The sequence below is a fragment of the Theropithecus gelada genome, chromosome 1, assembly GCF_003255815.1.
Source record: "Theropithecus gelada isolate Dixy chromosome 1, Tgel_1.0, whole genome shotgun sequence".
NCBI classification, from domain to species: Eukaryota; Metazoa; Chordata; class Mammalia; order Primates; family Cercopithecidae; genus Theropithecus; species Theropithecus gelada.
The window spans coordinates 39,049,763-39,066,886 of record NC_037668.1 but is presented as its reverse complement, the minus strand read 5'-3'; the positions used below and the strand labels follow the sequence as shown (position 1 = coordinate 39,066,886).

The 17,124-nt window shown below is 40.7% G+C and overlaps 1 protein-coding gene across 5 annotated transcripts in view; it reads right to left on the bottom strand.

Moving 5' to 3' along the window:
- The window catches only part of KIF1B (kinesin family member 1B), a 178,212-nt gene that overhangs the window by 67,374 nt on the left and 93,714 nt on the right, over positions 1 to 17,124 (bottom strand). For 2 of the 5 annotated variants that reach the window (XM_025398672.1, XM_025398681.1), the window contains exon 21: positions 9,046 to 14,433. The exons of the other annotated variants lie outside the window; for them this stretch is intronic. In XM_025398672.1, the coding sequence (XP_025254457.1) occupies positions 12,949 to 14,433 (1,485 nt within the window). In that variant the 3' untranslated portion in view covers positions 9,046 to 12,948. Of the gene's footprint in view, positions 1 to 9,045; positions 14,434 to 17,124 lie in introns of those variants that run through there. 5 annotated transcript variants of the gene reach the window in all.

Here is a 17,124-nt window from a genome sequence, read left to right as displayed (position 1 = left end):
TTTTTTTTTTTTTTTTTTTGAGATGGAGTCTCACTCTGTCACCCAGGTTGGAGTGCAGTGATGTGATCTTGGCTCACCACAACCTCCGCCTCCCAGGTTCAAGCGATTCTCCTGCCTCAGCCTCCCGAGTAGCTAGGACTACAGGTGTGCGCCACCATGCCGGGCTAATTTTTTGTATTTTTAGTAGAAGCAGGGTTTCACTATGTTGGCCAGGCTGGTCTCAAACTCCTGACCTCGTGATCCACCCGCCTCGGCCTCCCAAGGTGCTGGGATTACAGGTGTGAGCCACTGCGCCCGGCCTCAGGCAATTTTTTTTAAAGGTTATTTTTTAAGCATTCTTAGCACCTAGATCTTGGTTTCTAAATACCACCGCCACTAAAAGGAACCAGGGCTCCTTGAAAACAATAGCTGTTTCCAGGTCTGAAGCAAGGAAAGTACTAGGTGAGTCTGAAATATTTTGTGTCAGAAAGGATAGAAGAACTCAAACACCACTGGGGCCATTTCAGAAGGACACAGGATCCCACTGGCCAATAAATCAACAGAAAAATAACATAGTACATTGAATATAGAAAGAATTCATGACTCCATGGTGATACTGAAAGAAGGAAAGAAAAAGGGGAAACTCTTCTTTAAATAAAAATTTTTAAAAAGCTAGCTAATTACCAGGCATGGGGCATGCAACTGGTCATTTCAGCTACTCAAGAGGCTGAGGCTGAGGCAGTTACTGGCCTCCCAAAGTGCTGGGATTACAGGTGTAGGCCACCATGCCCAGCCCCTGGGATCCCTGGAGCCCAGGAGTTGAAGACTGCAGTGTGCTATGATCAGGTCTGTGAATAGCCACTCCAGCCTGGGCAGCATAGCAAGATCCCATCCGTAAAACAAAAACCAAAAAAAAAAAAAAAAAAAAAGGTGGCTAATAAATGCAGAAGAAATGACAATTGGAAAATTACCACATTGCAACCCCAGAAGTAATAACTGAATCAAACAAGGATCATTAATAAATACTAAAATAGGCTGAGCACAGTGACTCAATGCCTATAATCCCAGCACTTTGGGAGGCTGAGGCAGGCAAACTTCTTGAGTCCAGGAGTTTCAGACTGGCCTGGGCAACACGGCCAAACCCCACATCTACAAAAGAATACCAAAATTATCCAGGTGTGACGGCACACACCTGTAGTCCCAGCTACTAGAGGGGCTGAGGTAGGAGGATCACTTGAGCCCAGAAGGCGGAGGGTGCAGTAAGCTGAGATCATGCCACTGTACTCCAGCCTGGGCTACAGAGCAAGAGATCCCATCTTAAAAACAACAACAACAACAACAACAAAAAACAACAAAAAGCTAAAATAATTGAGTAAAAGATGCATGGGAAACAGAATATGCATATGATCCAAAGTCCATGCCCAGATATCTATTAGTAAGAAGGGAAATGAAATATTTACAATGGAGAGAGCTGGGAAACATCACATTAACCAAATTTACCAAACTTTAACATTATCGATAATAGACCAAATTGACATTTTATGTCTACTGATGTGATGCAATGGGAAGTACACAACATCACCATTACAGTAATCTTTTTCCTTTTTTTTGGAGACAAGGTCTCCCTCTGTCACCCAGGCTGGTGTGCAATGGTACAATCGTAGCGCACTATAACCTAGACCTATCGGGCTCAAGTGATCCTCCTGCCTCAGCCTCCCAAGTAGCTGGGGCTACAAGAGTGAGCCAATGTGCCTAGCCCCTTTATAGCATTCTTTTTTTTTTTCTTTTTGAGATGGAGTTTTGCTGTGTCACCCAGGCTGGAGTGCAATGGCACAATCTCAGTTCACTATAACCTCTGCCTCTCAGGTTCAAGCAATTCTCTTGCCTCAGCCTCCCAAGTAGCTGGGACTACAGGTGTGCACCACCATGCCCAGCTAAATTTTATATTTTTAATAGAGAGGGGGTTTCACCATGTTGGCCAGGCTGGTCTTGAACTCCTGACCTCAGGTGACCACCTGTCTTGGCCTCCCAAAGGGCCGGGATTAGAGGCGTGGGCCACTGCACCCGGCCCCTTTATAGCATTCTTAACAAAAAGGTTTAACTTGAATCTAATATTGAGGAAATAATCAGACAAATCAGAATATGACCTAGACAATTCAAAAATACCAGTATTATGAAAAATTTAAAAAATCATAACCAAATGAAATATATAAACCTTGACTGGATCTTGGATTAAAACACTCTCCTAATTTTTGAGATAATTAGGGAAATTTGAAAATGGACTGTACATGATATAATATTGGATCTGTATTCAATTTCCTAGATGGGACAGTATTAGGAGAATATTCCTGGCTGGGCACAGTGGCTCATGCCTGTAATCCCAGCACTTTGGGAGGCCGAGGCAGGCGCATCATCTGAGGTCAGGAGTTCAAGACCAGCCTGGCCAACATGGTGAAACCCCGTCTCTACTAAAAATACAAAATTAGCCAGGCATGATAGCAAGTGCCTGTAGTCCTAGCTACTTGGGAGGCTGTGGTGGGAGAATCACTTGAACCTGGGAGGCGTAGTTTGCAGTGAGCTGAGATTGCGCCATTGCACTCCAGCCAGGGTGACAGAGCGAGACTGTGTCAAAAAAAAAAAAAAAAATTCTTGATTTTAGGAGATAAGCATGGAAGTATTTGGGGTAAACTGTCACGATATCTATAATTTTCACATAATTCAGGAAAGGTATACAAAAGTTCATTATAGTATTTTTTTCAGCTTCTGTTTGAAATGTCTCAAAAAGCTGGGGAGTAGGGGGAAAACTATACATTACACGGAATTATTTTAGCAAAAACAGAAATGCTGCTGTTTTACCTAAAAATCATCATGTAGAAAAAAATGTTAATACTTTATCTTGAGGATTTCTTCAAGAATAAGTGGACAGGCTGGTCAAACTACCAATGAACACAAAATTCTCAGACTCTGACAGTTAAGGAATGAGGATGACCTTCCCTAACAGCTGTGGCTGTGCTTTAGTAACCAAAACTAACATGAGAGATTTCCCATAGCCCTATGAATCTAAAAACATTAACTGGGCCAGGTGTGGTGGCACATGCCTGTAATCCCAGCACTTTGGGAGGCGGAGGCGGGTAGATCACTTGAGCTCAAGAGTTTGAGACCAGTCCGGGCAACATGGTGAGACCCTGTCTCTGCTAAAAACACAAAACTTAGCCGGGCATAGTGGAGGGCATATGTAGTCCCAGTTACTCGGGAGGCTAAGGTGGGAGGATCACTTGAGCCCAGGAAGTAGAGGTTGCAGTGAGCCAAGATTGTGCCACTCCACTCCAGCCTGGAGGACAGAGCGAGACCCCATCTCAAAAACAACAACAAAAACAAACAAACATAAAACTTTAACTGCATTTTGACCACAATTGATAGTCAAAATATCAATATCATCTATAGGTTTGGCCCCCTCCCCAGACCAGGCTACTTATGAGCTTTTAAAAAGCACACTGTATATCATCACCATTTCCCACAACAAATGGCTAATGAGATTCACATACTATTGTTCTGTTCATTTTGTGATAAAAACTAATTACGGAAGGCACATTAAAAAATAATACATTTTGGCTGGGCGCGGTGGCTCATGCCTGTAATCCCAGCACTTTGGGAGACCGACGTGGGTGGATCACCTGAGTGAGGAGTTCAAGACCAGCCTGGCCGACTGGTGAAACCCCATCACTACTAATAATACAAAAATTAGCTGGGCGTGGTGATAAAAATAATTTTTTCCATAGGCATTTATATTTATAAGAAATCCTAATGGCCGGGTGCAGTGGCTCACGCCTGTAATGCCAACACTTTGGGAGGCCAAGGCAGGCGGATCACGAGGTCAGGAGATTGAGACCATCCTGGCTAACATGGTGAAACCCCGTCTCTACTAAAAATACAAAAAACTAGCCGGGCATGGTGGTGGGCGCCTGTAGTCCGAGCTACAGCGGACCCTGAGGCAGGAGAATGGTGTGAACCTGGAGGCACAGCTTGTAGTGAGCCAAGATCACGCCACTGCACTCCAGCCTGGGCAACAGAGAGAGACTCCGTCTCAAAAAAAAAAAAAGAAATTCTAACTAGTTCAAAATAAGCCCCATATTTATAAAGGCACAGCACTGGTTGTTCTCTCTACTAGTATGTTCTCTCCTACCTATCTAGCCTGGTTTTTAAGCTTGTTTTGTATCAGGAAGTGTTCTTAGTGTTAAATGTGAATTATTACAATCTTCCCAATAACCTTATAAAGATGGTACTAGGCTAGGCGTGGTGGCTCATGCCTGTAACCCCAAACTTTGGGTGGCCCAGGTGGGTGGATCACCTGAGGTTAGGAGTTCGAGACCAGTCTGGCCAACATGGGAAAACTCATCTCTACTAAAAATGCAAAAAAAATTAGCAGGGCGTGGTGGCATGTGCCTGTAGTCTCAGCTACTTGGGAGGATGAGCCACAAGAATCGCTTGAACCCGGGCAGCAGAGGTTGCAGTGAGCGGAGATCGTGCCACTGCACTCCAGCCTAGGCAACAGAGCAAGAATCTGTCTCAATAAAAAACCAAAAAACAACAACAAAAAAATAAAGATGGTATTATATAGTCAGCTTCATGTTAAAGAGAAAGAGGTTAAGCAAATGCTAAAAATGGAACTTGAGCCCAGGCAATACAGAGCATGCTTTTTAAAACATTATCCATCCATCCACTCAGGAAATACCTTTTGTGCTCCTACTATGTGCCAGATGCTAGTGGTCAATAAGACAGGGTTCCATTGACAAGGGGAGACAGAGATGATAAATAGTAAACAAAATATACGCTGATTTTAGTGGAGAGTACTAGTATGAAGAAAGATAAAGGTAGGGTTAGAGACTACCAGGGAGAAGAATGGGAGATAGACTTCTAGACTGAGTGGTCTGGGAAGGGTTAAGCAAGCATGTAGAGGTCTTTGGCAGGGGTAATTCTACTCAAAGTAATAATAACAGCAAGTGTCAAGGTCCAGAAACGGAAAGGGGTACCACGTACTTCAGGAAAAGCAAGAAAACTTGTGTGGATGGAATGGCAGAGTACAGAGAAGGGTAAGAGATGCAGCAGATGTAATCAGGTAGCAAATGGGGTATGGATGGCCTTATAGACCATGGTAAGGTCTGGGGATATATTCTAATGGAAGCTGCTGGGTGGTTTAGAGCTGGGATATGTTTTAAAAACATTATTCTCTGTGGGACTTAGGAGGAACTATGGAAATAAGAAGACTGGTCACAAGGCTGTCACAGCACTGTCCAGCACTGTGGTGGCTTGGACCAGGGTATTAGCAGCAAAGGTGGTGAAAAGAGATGGAGTCAGAATATGTTTTACAGGGAGAGTAAACAGGATCTACTGATGATCTGATCATGAGATGTGAAGAAAAACAGAAACTAAAGATGACTTGGATTTCTGCCTTGAGCTAGCTGCTCCAGTTCAAATGGTTCAAATGCAAGGTGCCTGCCTGCCAGTGATTTGGATGTCAGGTAGTAGTTGCATGTCAGAATCTAGAGCTCAGGGCAGGGGCCCAGGCTGGAGAGAGGACACCTGAGAATCAGCAGAAGGCGAGGTGGGGCAGAGGTTTGCAGACAGAATGACTCCCTGGGACTGGCTCTGGTTCCCCCGCTGAGTAGCCATGTTACACTGGGAAAGTATGTGAAAAGGGAATAGGCAATACCTACCTCACAGAAGAGGAGTGTTGTGAGGACTCAATGAGTCAATACATGTAAAAGGTTTATGTGTATAAATACACGTAATACATGCTCAATATACCAGTTATCATTATCTTCATCATCAGTACAAAAATGGAAGGGGGAACAGAGAAACACACAGAAATAGCCAAGGTCTGTGGCCAGAGACCATGATGGAGCAGCTAGAAAGGTCCAAGGAAAAGAAAAAGCCAAGAGAAGAAAGTGTCCCATGAAGAGTAGGCAACTGTGTCAAATGCCAGAGACATTCAGTAAGATAAGGACTGAGAAAATGTACTAAATCTGTCATCAAGAAGAGCTTTCATGACCCTGATAAGAGCAGCTTTGGTGGTGAGGGGAGAACAAGAGTCTGACTAGATGAGTTCCAGTAAGAATGAGAATAGGAAATAATGAAAAGAAAAAATGGGGCCAGGAGCGGTGGCTCACACCTGTAATCCCAGCACTTTGGGAGGCTGAGACGGGTGGATCACCTAAGGTCAGGAGTTCAAGATCAGCGTGGTCAACATGGTGAGACCCTGCCCGTCTCTACTAAAAAGACTAAAATGAGCTAGGTGTGGTGGCATTCACCTGTAGTCCCAGCTACTCAGGAGGCAGGAGAATCACTTGAACCTGGAAGGTGGAGGTTGCAGTGAGCTGAGATTGTGCCACTGCACTCTAGCCTGGGTGACAGAGTGAGACTCTATCTCAAAAAAAAAAAAAAAAAAGAAAGAAAAAAAAAAGAATGGGAAGTGGGTAAGTGGGACGTAATAAGTACAGAAAACTTTTCCAACTGGTGACATGTTTGCATGCTGGCAGTAATAATCCAGGAGAGAAACTGATGACATAAAAGAGAAGAGGGTAAATGTTCAACAAGTTCTTGAGAGGGTATGGAATGCAGGGAGCAAGGGCTGGGCTAGGAGAGGATCAAGGACAGTTCATCCACTAACAGGAGGGAAAGCCCAGTACAGGAATGCAGGCAAAACTAGACAAAGGAAGAAAACAAAGTTTTCTTCTGATTGCTTTTTTCCCTCAGTGAAACAAGAACATTGTCAGCTAAGAGCAATGAGAGGCCACCTTTCATTCCCAAAGGCACCTGTTAAACCCTTTCAGAGCACCTTGTATTTTTCCACCATGGCACTTGTCACAAATGTACTGACTCACTACCAGTGTGGTTATTACAGCTGTTTCCCTCCACAACTCTGAGAACTTTATGAGGCCAGGGACCACACATTTGTCACTTACCACTTATCCCAGCAACTGACATATATCTGTCTTCTAGATCACATACACAATCACATACTGATCTTTTAGATAAATATTTATCAGAAGTAGCTACCTTCTAGATCGGGGTCAGCAAACTATGACCTTCGGGCTAGATCCAGCCCGCTGCCTGTTTCTGTAAACACAGTCTGACTGGAACACAGCCACCCTTGTTCATTTCCATACTGTCTATGGCTGCTTTGCTACTACAACAACAGAGTTGAACAGTTTCACAAAAAAGACCACATGGTCCACAAAGTCTAAAATATTTACTATCCAGCGTTTTACAGAAAATGCTTACCAAACCCCCATTCCAGATCACCGGTTATCAAAGGTGGTTACTGGACCAGCAGCATCAGTATCACCTGGGAATTTATCAGATATGCAAATTTATCAGGTCTCGCCCCAGACCTAGTGAATCAGAAACTCTGGAGGTGGGCCCAATAGTCTGTGTTATTGTAAGACCCCAAATTCTAATTGACATAACAGTTTGAGAACCCCTCTTCCAGGTAATGGATTTATATGACTGGTGAAGTGAGTAAGACAGATACGGCATTTATTCTAGGTGAGTTTACATTATCACGGAAGAACCAAACAAGTACAAAGAAAAGATAATTACAGGCCATCATTATTAAAACAGTGAGTCAACTTGTGGTGGGCTGGGCAGAAAGAGCTCAGGAGCTCAGGTCTGGAAGGGGAGGTAAGCATGATGGAAACGGGCTCCAGGCTTGAGAAGTACAAGAGCCCAGAGGTGGGAAGAAACTTGGCATATACAAGGAACAAAAGGGCAGACAGAGTATCTGTGGTGTGAGAGTGACAGTGTTAAGAGTGGTTGGTAAGCAGCCAAAACATGTAAAGCCTTGGAGACTACAGTAAGACTAAGATTCTTTCATGCAATGGAAAGCCCCTGAGGACACTGATAAGATATGATTTATGCTTTTAAAAGATGATGTTGGTTGCTATGTGGACAATGGATTACAGGGGTCAAGAATAGAAGCAAAGAGACAAGTTAGGGTACTGCAGTACTCTCTATGAGAGAGGATGGTGGCACAATTAAGGCACCTCTGAGAAGGTGATATTTAAGGTAAAATCAGTATCATCATTCTGAGTTTTCCAGTTAGGCTGTTTTAGACAGTAGAGGCTTGGCTCCTAATGGCAGATTATAATTAGCAAGCAATAGCCAGAAGGAAAATATCCACACCCAAGATGACACCCCAGTTGTTGACAACACTTAACTTAGCTCCTCACCACTAGCAGCACTGTGTGGTCACAATCTCATCAGCACAGAGTCACTACACATATCACACTGTAATCTTCCGTGTCACCCTACAAACGGTAGGAACACTGCAACTTTTCCATCAGTTTCTCCAACAGCAGAGGAATACAAAGTACCTGAAGGAAAAAGGTAAGAGGCCGGAAGCAGACCAATTCAGGCATAACAATTCTCTGAAGTTCCAGATTTCATATTAAAAACTCATGTGGATTTTGTATTCTACCCCATGATACATGATTACATTGCTTCTAAACATTAAAAAAAATGTCAGGTACAAATTTTCATTGAGACCAGTGGTCCATTCCAGAAAAATATTCTGCTTTGTCCTGTTTCCTCTCTAGTGCACCACTGATACTCTGGGTGAAGAAAAGCAGAGGTTAAAGGAGAAAGAAAAGCTGCAGAGTCACTCAAAACTTTTTAGAAATTTAGTTTCTACCTATATAAAGGGAAATAAATAATTTCATTTGAAAGAACTTCAAACCAAGAGTATGTAGAGAAAAAACTGAAAACACGGTTAAACTCAAATCAGAAAGTAATATCCTTATTCATCTTTTGTGAGAAAAGATTTTATGTAAGTGAAATGTGGCATAAAATAGGGCTGAAAGATCTTGTTTAGGACAGAATTTTGTTAAACAGAAAAGAGTAGCTAAAGCAAAAGCTTTAAAACTAATCAAGTCCACATAAAAATATTAAAAAGATTTAGTTTACAACCATCTTCAGAAGAAAAAGCAATAAATAAAAGTCAAAACCAGGTTTAGTTAGCATTACCTTGCTTTCCTTTTCCCTCTTCCCAAATAGAGAGAAATCACACTCTTAAAAGATGACTTCAACTTTTATTGAATGAGGTCTTTATTTTATAACATTACAAACTAACACTCCCTTTCTGAAAAGGCAGATCTTACACTCAAAGACAATCTTCAAGCATTTTGTTGTTGTTGTTGTTTAAGAAATTGAGGGGGGAAATCCACAGTTTATTAACAAGAAGATTCAAAATTTCATTTTACAGTAATAATAGGACAACAACTAATACATTTCACAATCAAAAGTGGTTCAAACTAAGAATATCTAGAACAGATTTTAAAATCTGGGAAAGATGACATAAACTGGACAATTATCAGTATTGCTCATCACAATTTTGGCTCTAACAGTACAGAACAAATGCTTGTTTCGCACTGCACCTAAGACGGCTCCTTCATTAAGGTTCACCAGGACACAGGCAGCATCCCCTCCTCCCAGTCATTTGTACAAATCATTAAGGCGAGTCTACAAAGGACCAGTAAGGCACTGGGGGCACAGCAGCTGACTGCAGGAAGTCAATGTAACTTCCCATAGTAAAACAGCCTTTAATGCAGACATAGGTGTGACAAATTCAGTGTTTTGTTTTTTTTCAGCGTCAACCTGTACCTAAAGCACAAAAGGTCACTCCAAGTCACTTCAATGTAATAAACAATTCCCATTCACCACATTACCAGTGAAAAGATAAATAATTCACTGGGCTAGAAGGAATCAGAAGCAGGAATATACTTTGGTTTAGACTTACTAAAGAGAATGTCTTTAACTCTCCAAGGAATACCATTCTGCTTTGTGACATTATACCAATTAATTAGGACTCCTCTATATTCCCATTAATGTCGGATCATTACATAACTTCAATAGCATAAACACTTTTTTCCCACTTTGCTACAATAATACCTAGGGATACTTCAACAATATAATAATGGTTTAAATTATGACCATTTCTCTTTGGCCTTGTGGTATTTAAGCTTAGAGAAAAATCACATTAAAAAAACAGGCCAGGTGCGGTGGCTCACGCCTGTAATCTCAGCACTTTGGGAAGCCGAGGCAGGTGGATCACCTGAGGTTAGGAGTTCAAGACCAGCCTGACCAACACGGTGAAACCCCATCTCTACTAAAAATACAAAAGTTAGCCAGGGGTGATGGCGCGCGCCTGTAGTCCCAGCTACTCAGCAGGCTGAGACAGGAGAATTGCTTGAACTTGGCAGGCAGAGGTTGCAGTGAGCTGAGATTGTGCCACTGCACTCCAGCCTGGGCGACAGAGCAAGACTGTCACAACAAAAACAAAAAACAAAGCAATATGGGCCATACCAAGAGCTCACAAAAGCATGGCACTAGTTACTTATTTAGTAAGAGATTCAATTTTATTCATACAAAGTTATTCTCTACGATAAGCATTTGCTCAGAAATGCATCATGGGACATACATAGCAGTCAATAAAATCTTGGTTAATTTCTTCCTGGTCGTCTGTGAAATTAAGGGATCCTTTAGCTATCTAAATATTTCAGCAACATGAGGACACCTGGGATTAACAGATGAAGCACAAATATAAACCCAATTCTTTGGAATATCACTGTGGACACAGTCCTTACCACAATCCACAGCTGTAAATGAATATATTATATAATTCTTCATTGTACAGTGTTACCTAATCACCAGCGGAGAGTAACTCATTCACTCCCATGAAAAGACCACTATAAGAATGAAAATATATGGACCTACCCTATGTTATCTCAAGTCAGGGAAATGAGAGCCCATTTTTGCTACAGAGTTGAAACCTGAATAATAAAAATATATATATATATTTTTTAAGACAGGTTCTCACTCTGTTGCCCAGCCTGCAGTGCACTGGCTATTCATAGGCAAGATCCCATTACTGGTCAGCCTGGGAGTTTTGGCCTACTCCATTTCCAATCTGGGCTGGGTTCACCCCTCCTTAGGCAAGTTTGTGGTTTCCCGCTTCAGGGAGATCACCATATTGATGCCAAACTTACACCCAACCGGCATAGTGCACCACAGCTCAGAATTCCTGGGCTCTAGGGATCCTGCTGCTTCAGCCTCCCAAGTAGCTGGGGCTGTAGGCATGTGCCACCAAACCTAGCAATTATTATTTTTAATCTTAGAAAATAAATTGTGTCTAGAAAGGAATAGTTAGCACATTTATGTCTAAAGAGGAATAAAAAAGGACAACCGGGTTTACACAAAATGCATTGAAGTGACTGATTTGAAGCAGCCTCTCAAGTACATTCAAACCAAATGGCACAGGAGATTGTCATCTCAGTAAGTCAACCCATTACAGACATCATTTACCCATGTCTCATCTGCCATAAAACCTCAGTTGAAGACTTCAACTGTTCTAGCTATGAAAGCAAAAATATCTCTCAAAGCTTCTCTTTTTAAGGGGAAAAATATTAATTGGAAGCAACTTTCTGTGCATTAAGGAAGTATTTTCTTAGAGGCAAAGAAAAAATACTATGATTAAAAATAACGTGTTCTAATAAAGCACAGTGCCCACACACAAAGGAAAAAAATACATAATCACAATCTTTAAGGCTTCCTTGAATGCTAACTGCTATCTTGGCTGTAGTTTTTCACACCATTTGGAAGAAAAGTGTTTGATAGATGATTTCATGTGACTTAGGAATCTTCCAGAACATGAAGTCAGGCAATTTCAGACATCTCTGGCTCTTCACATTGCCTCTTAGAAAAGTTTTTGACAAACTCAAGAGATGAGGAACGATGTAGAAAAATAATTCTTTTCTTCCCATTAAAATCCATCTTTCTTAGTGGATTCTCCAGTGAGGCAAACTGAGACCACAACCAAATAAAATGAGGTATTGATACAATAAATGATCGATCATCAGGACTTCGCCTTCCTTGTTTGAGTGTCTACGAGCATTACTACTGCTAACCAAAGAATAGTTTATTATGTATCATCTCCTTTATTCCAAGCCCAACCAAAGTTAACTTTTATTTCACTATTTCATCAACTATTGGAAAAAAGCAGCACCACAGAGCCATATGCTGTAGCTTTGTCCCCATGTCCCACCTCTTCCCTCTCAGGCCAAATAACCTCCTTACAAACTATACAAGTTTTTTGTTGGTATTTCTGTTGGCATGATTTTGGTGAATAGTTCACTTTGTGTGCATGTGTGTCAAATGACACACTGAACTTCAAAATGCAAACCACAAACAGAATCCCAGACACAGTGCCAATTTATAGATTCTGGTATGACAAATTTCATACATATTCTGATACATTCAAAAGAAAAAAAACATTGTATGAGTTTCTTGTAAAATACAGAATAAAAGAAGACGTGGAAGTTCTGTGGAAGATGCAAAGCTATGTATGGCAAGATATGTTTGAAGACCTTTAGTTTTTGCTTATGAAAATTCTAATTATATTTTAAAAAGGGAACAGACATGGATGAGAAATCCAAAGTTGTGCCCACCCAGTTGCATGTTATTATTTTTAAACCAATTTCTAACATTTATGAAGAATAACAGACATTTAATTCTGCTTATCAAATTCTCCTTTTGAATGTCTGCATAAACTAAGAGGCAGGTCTTTCTGGATGTCAGATTAATTTATAGGCATTATAAAAACATAACAAACTTACATCAAGATGGGACAAGTCTGTGTAAGTAAGTATATTAATTATCTAGGCACTAAAAAGGAGGAACATTTCAGAAAAAGTTCTTGATGCTTTATCCAAAATTTCAAAAACTGCCCATTTATGGTATACAAGCAAAAGGGAGGTGTTGAAACTTTTACCAGTGTTTTGTCTTAACAATATAAAACCAGTTAATATTTATAATGTAAATAATAAGAACTCAAGGCCAAAGGTAGAACCAAATCAAATCACGAGCTAACACTGTCTGTTTCTTCCACCATGATTTCAAGTTTGTCCAGTAACTGATTTATACTGTGGTTTCTCGACCAGCTTTGAGATTGGGTGCTGAGAACTGTCTCCTCATCCGCGGAGGTGTCACAAACTGGCTACAGTGGCTGGGTTTGTCAGTCTGCCTCTGACAGGAAGTGGCCGCACTGCCCTCTAACTGACCTCCAGTGTTATAATTACAGTAAGACTGACGGTGTTGATGAATATGGCGCTTTGCCTGGAAAGTCTGCACATCAGCAGTGGGGTGACCACTGTGGGAGTTTAATGACTCCGCAGAGGCAGATGCCTGGCAACGCGTACTTTTCGGCTGGCCATTATTGAGAGAATTGCTTCTCCAACGTAGTTGAGGTGGCTGTTGCTGATTATTAATGTGCTGCTTGCTAACTTGGATATGATCTTGACTTCTCATTCCTTGAGAGCCCCATGGAAACTGGGGATCCTTAAAAGTTCCTTTACCCCCTTTTTCTTGGCTCTCTTCTTTATTCCCTTTCCTTGCTTCATCGTCTTTTGGAATCCTAAGCTCTATAACCTCATCTTCTGTTATGATGATATGTGTCCCAGGACTCCAAGAGTTTCTGTGTTTAGGGTTGCTCTTAAAGGGGAAGCGGGGCTTCCGGTTCTCAGGAGGGATGAATCTATGAGGTACATTCTGACGACGAAGCTGCTTTGTTATCTCCTGCTGTTGCAAGTTCTTAAACCGAATTTGCTCTTGCCTCATCCAACGCAGACGTCCACGTCTAAAAGCTGGATCCCCATTCATCAGCTGGGAAACACGTTCTTCTTTTGCAAGTTCTCCATTGTCTCCTTTACTTACATTATTCTCAGAGGTGCTACTAACACCAGCACCAACAGGCTCCTTTGCTTTGTGGTTTCCTGGGCTTTTCTGTTCCTGAGATCCAATCAGTGGCAAGACTTTTTCCATTTTGAGCATTTTATTTCTTAAGACTTTTATCTCCTCATCTTTCATGTTATTTTGCTTTTTGACTTCTTGCAAAATATCTTCCAGCTTGTCTATATGAACCTTGAGGTCATCTACATCAGTGCTGCCTTTCCCGGTGGCCATGACGTCTTCGATCTTCTCATCCCCAACACCGACGGTATCCCAGACGTCCCTGGCCACTGCCCTCCACGAGTCCCGCTCATTGGGGTCTTTCTTGCCATACATGGCACAAAGCTCCTTCATCTTGACAATGGCCAGGGCTTCAATCTCCTGCCGACTGTGCCTGAAGTCGTTGAGAGCAACCTCATAGCAAATCTCTTTGACAGCCTGAATTTTAAGATCTGAGATCGTGACCCACTTGGAATCTTTACTCAAGCGCCTTCTTTGGGGTATCTGATACATTTTAATTGGTTCACGTTTCTTCCCACTGCTGGGGAGGCCACATTTTTTAACAATGGTTTGCAACTTGCTGGGAGGTAGTTTTTCTCTCAGAGAAGTAATCAGTTTCCAGCTCTCTTCACACGACCTCTTGTCAGAATCGTCCCCGCTATCAGAATCCGCGTCCTTTGAAAAAACAAAATCAAAAAATGGCCCCAAAATAACCAAAATTAAAATGTAAAAAAGGAAAATTAAATTGAAGAAAAAGCAAGCAAAAAAGCCTTAACCAAATTTAAAAATAAAACCAAAAAAACTAAAAAACAAAACAAAACAAAAAACCCCTCAATAATGTGGAAGTCTATTAAGACATATGCCTATGTACATTTCTACTAATATAAAGATTTGCTTATTTGGTGTCCCTAATCCAAATTTCCACTTTCTGGCTTAAGTGATGAAATTTGCCACCAAATTTCTTAGGAGAATTGACAACAGGGGTGAGTTTGTCACCCTATGGTCATTCAAAATTATTCAAATGGCGTGCCTTAACGACCTCACTATCTGAAGAAAATGAAGTAAAACCTAGGCCCCACACATCATGCTAACAACCCATGCAGACACTTCCCCACATTTGCCTTGGTTATTGCTGTTGCTTCTTCCAGAATCTCTTTCCCCCATGAGTGAGCACAGATGCCATACAAAGATGTGACGAGCAGGCGGATTAACAAAGGTTAGTAAGGCTGTAGGACGCCAGGTTTTGTTTAGCTTTACTAAAAAGAGCAGCCCTAGAAAAAAGTTAGAAGATGAGAATGTAGAAAAAGAAGCAGTCAAACAGGGATGATGTTAAAAATGCTAAGAATCCCTATTAGCAGACCATGTCAGTTCTTAGTCAACCAAACGTTTTCTTCTGTAAGACGAGGGTTTAAAAATCACCTTTCCATAAGCAGAGGATTTGCTATTTTTTGTCATGTTAAATTTATCCATTTCAATTGTACAATTACAATTAAAGTGTGTTATCTGGATAACCAGAAAGCTTTTTTTTTTTTTAAAAAAAAAAAAAAGGATCCTCATAGCAGGTGTGTTTTGTCTTGTTTTTCACACACACAAATCAATAAATACCTCACCTCTAAAATTTTGAGAAATAAATTACCAGAACAAAAATTAAGATGGGCAAATATACTTCCACTGAATATAATTTAAAATTCCCCCAGTCACATTTTAGTAAGTACAACTTAGAGATATTTTCTATTTAGAAAGCCCAGGACATTTTTAGCTATTTGAGGAATATCACTTTAAGTGACAACTCTTCCAATAAACACATAAAACACAAAGATTATACTCTGGTTACATAAAATTGATCCACTTTAAAAGGTACCTTTAACTCTGTCTTTCCAGCTGTCTTTGCACCATTGCCTCTTTTTCAGAAACCCTTACCTAGCCCTAAAACAGCAGCCTGACTTCACAACAACATAATTTCAAGGGCTGTTTAGATAATAACCAATAGCTCTTAACTAATACAAGCAGATCTTGATAACATGGATCTCTATGAAAGCAATGTTGGATTTAGAATTCCAAATAATAAGTGGGATTAGAAAGAATTTCTATCCGGGAGATAAAAGTTGCTGGGAAAAGAAAATACTCAGCTGCTCTGCCTATGAAGTAGCCATTCTTTATTCCTTTACTTTTTTTTTTGAGACAGAATCTTGCTCTGTCACCCAGGCTGGAGTGCCCAATCTTGGCTCACTGCAACCTCCACCTCCTGGGTTCAAGTGATTCTCCTGCCTCAGCCTCCCAAGTAGCTGGGACTACAGGCATCTGCCACCACGCCCACCTAATTTTTGCATTTTTGGTAGAGATGGGGTTTCACCATGTTGGCCCGGCTGGTCTTGAACTCCTGACCTCAGGTGATCCGCCCACGTCAGCCTCCCAAAGTGCTGGGATTACAAGGGTAAGCCACCACACCCAGCCTATTCCTTTACTTTCTTAATAAACATGCTTTCACTTTAAAAAAAAAAAAAAAAAAAAAAAAACCCAACTCATAGATGAGCAGTTCAGGGCAGCCTAGTAAATGAAAATAGTTACTTCATAGTCAATCTTTTACTCACTGTGGTTACCAAAAACATTTCTAGAGGAGTTTGTTTGCTTGAAACTGATAAATAGTACCTTGCCTCCTAGACCAAAGTTTGTTGTTTTTGTTTGTTCCTTTGTTTGCTTTGTTTTTTGAGACAGGGACCCAAACAGGTCTCAAACACTTGCGCTCAAGTGATTTTCTTGCCTTAGCTGGGACTGCAGGCACACATCACCACACCTGACAAAACCAAAGATTTGCCTGTATAGTCACTTACTAAGGAACGAAAAAGTAACTTTCAACAATAATAATAATAATTTGGCCACTGAATTTAAAAATCTTGCCACTGATTTGTATCATTTCTATTGACCTACAAATGAGTACTAAGTCTGTTTATAACTCCCACCTGTTTGATAACTTAGCAACAAAAGCTTGCTAAATTTATACAGACTCTACATTAATTTTTCTTTTCATTTTTAGTTTTAAAAATCAGAATGGCTAATTTTAAGTGATAAATATGACATTAATAAATATTAAAGAAAAAACTGTCTGACTCCTGACGAGGATTTTTTGCAAATATGTATAAACTGAATTTTACAGAACATAAACAAATTCTCTCTGATTCTTTCTCACATAACTGACAACTATCACTTTTTTCCTGGCTGTTTTTCTTTTCCTCTTCAAATTGCTTAAGGATGAAATGAATATTACCTAATTCAGGAAATGACAAGTATTCTAAGAATTGTTTTAATATCATGTTTAAGAGACAAAAGTTATCTTTAAACTCTAAAATAAAATATAAATAAGTCTAT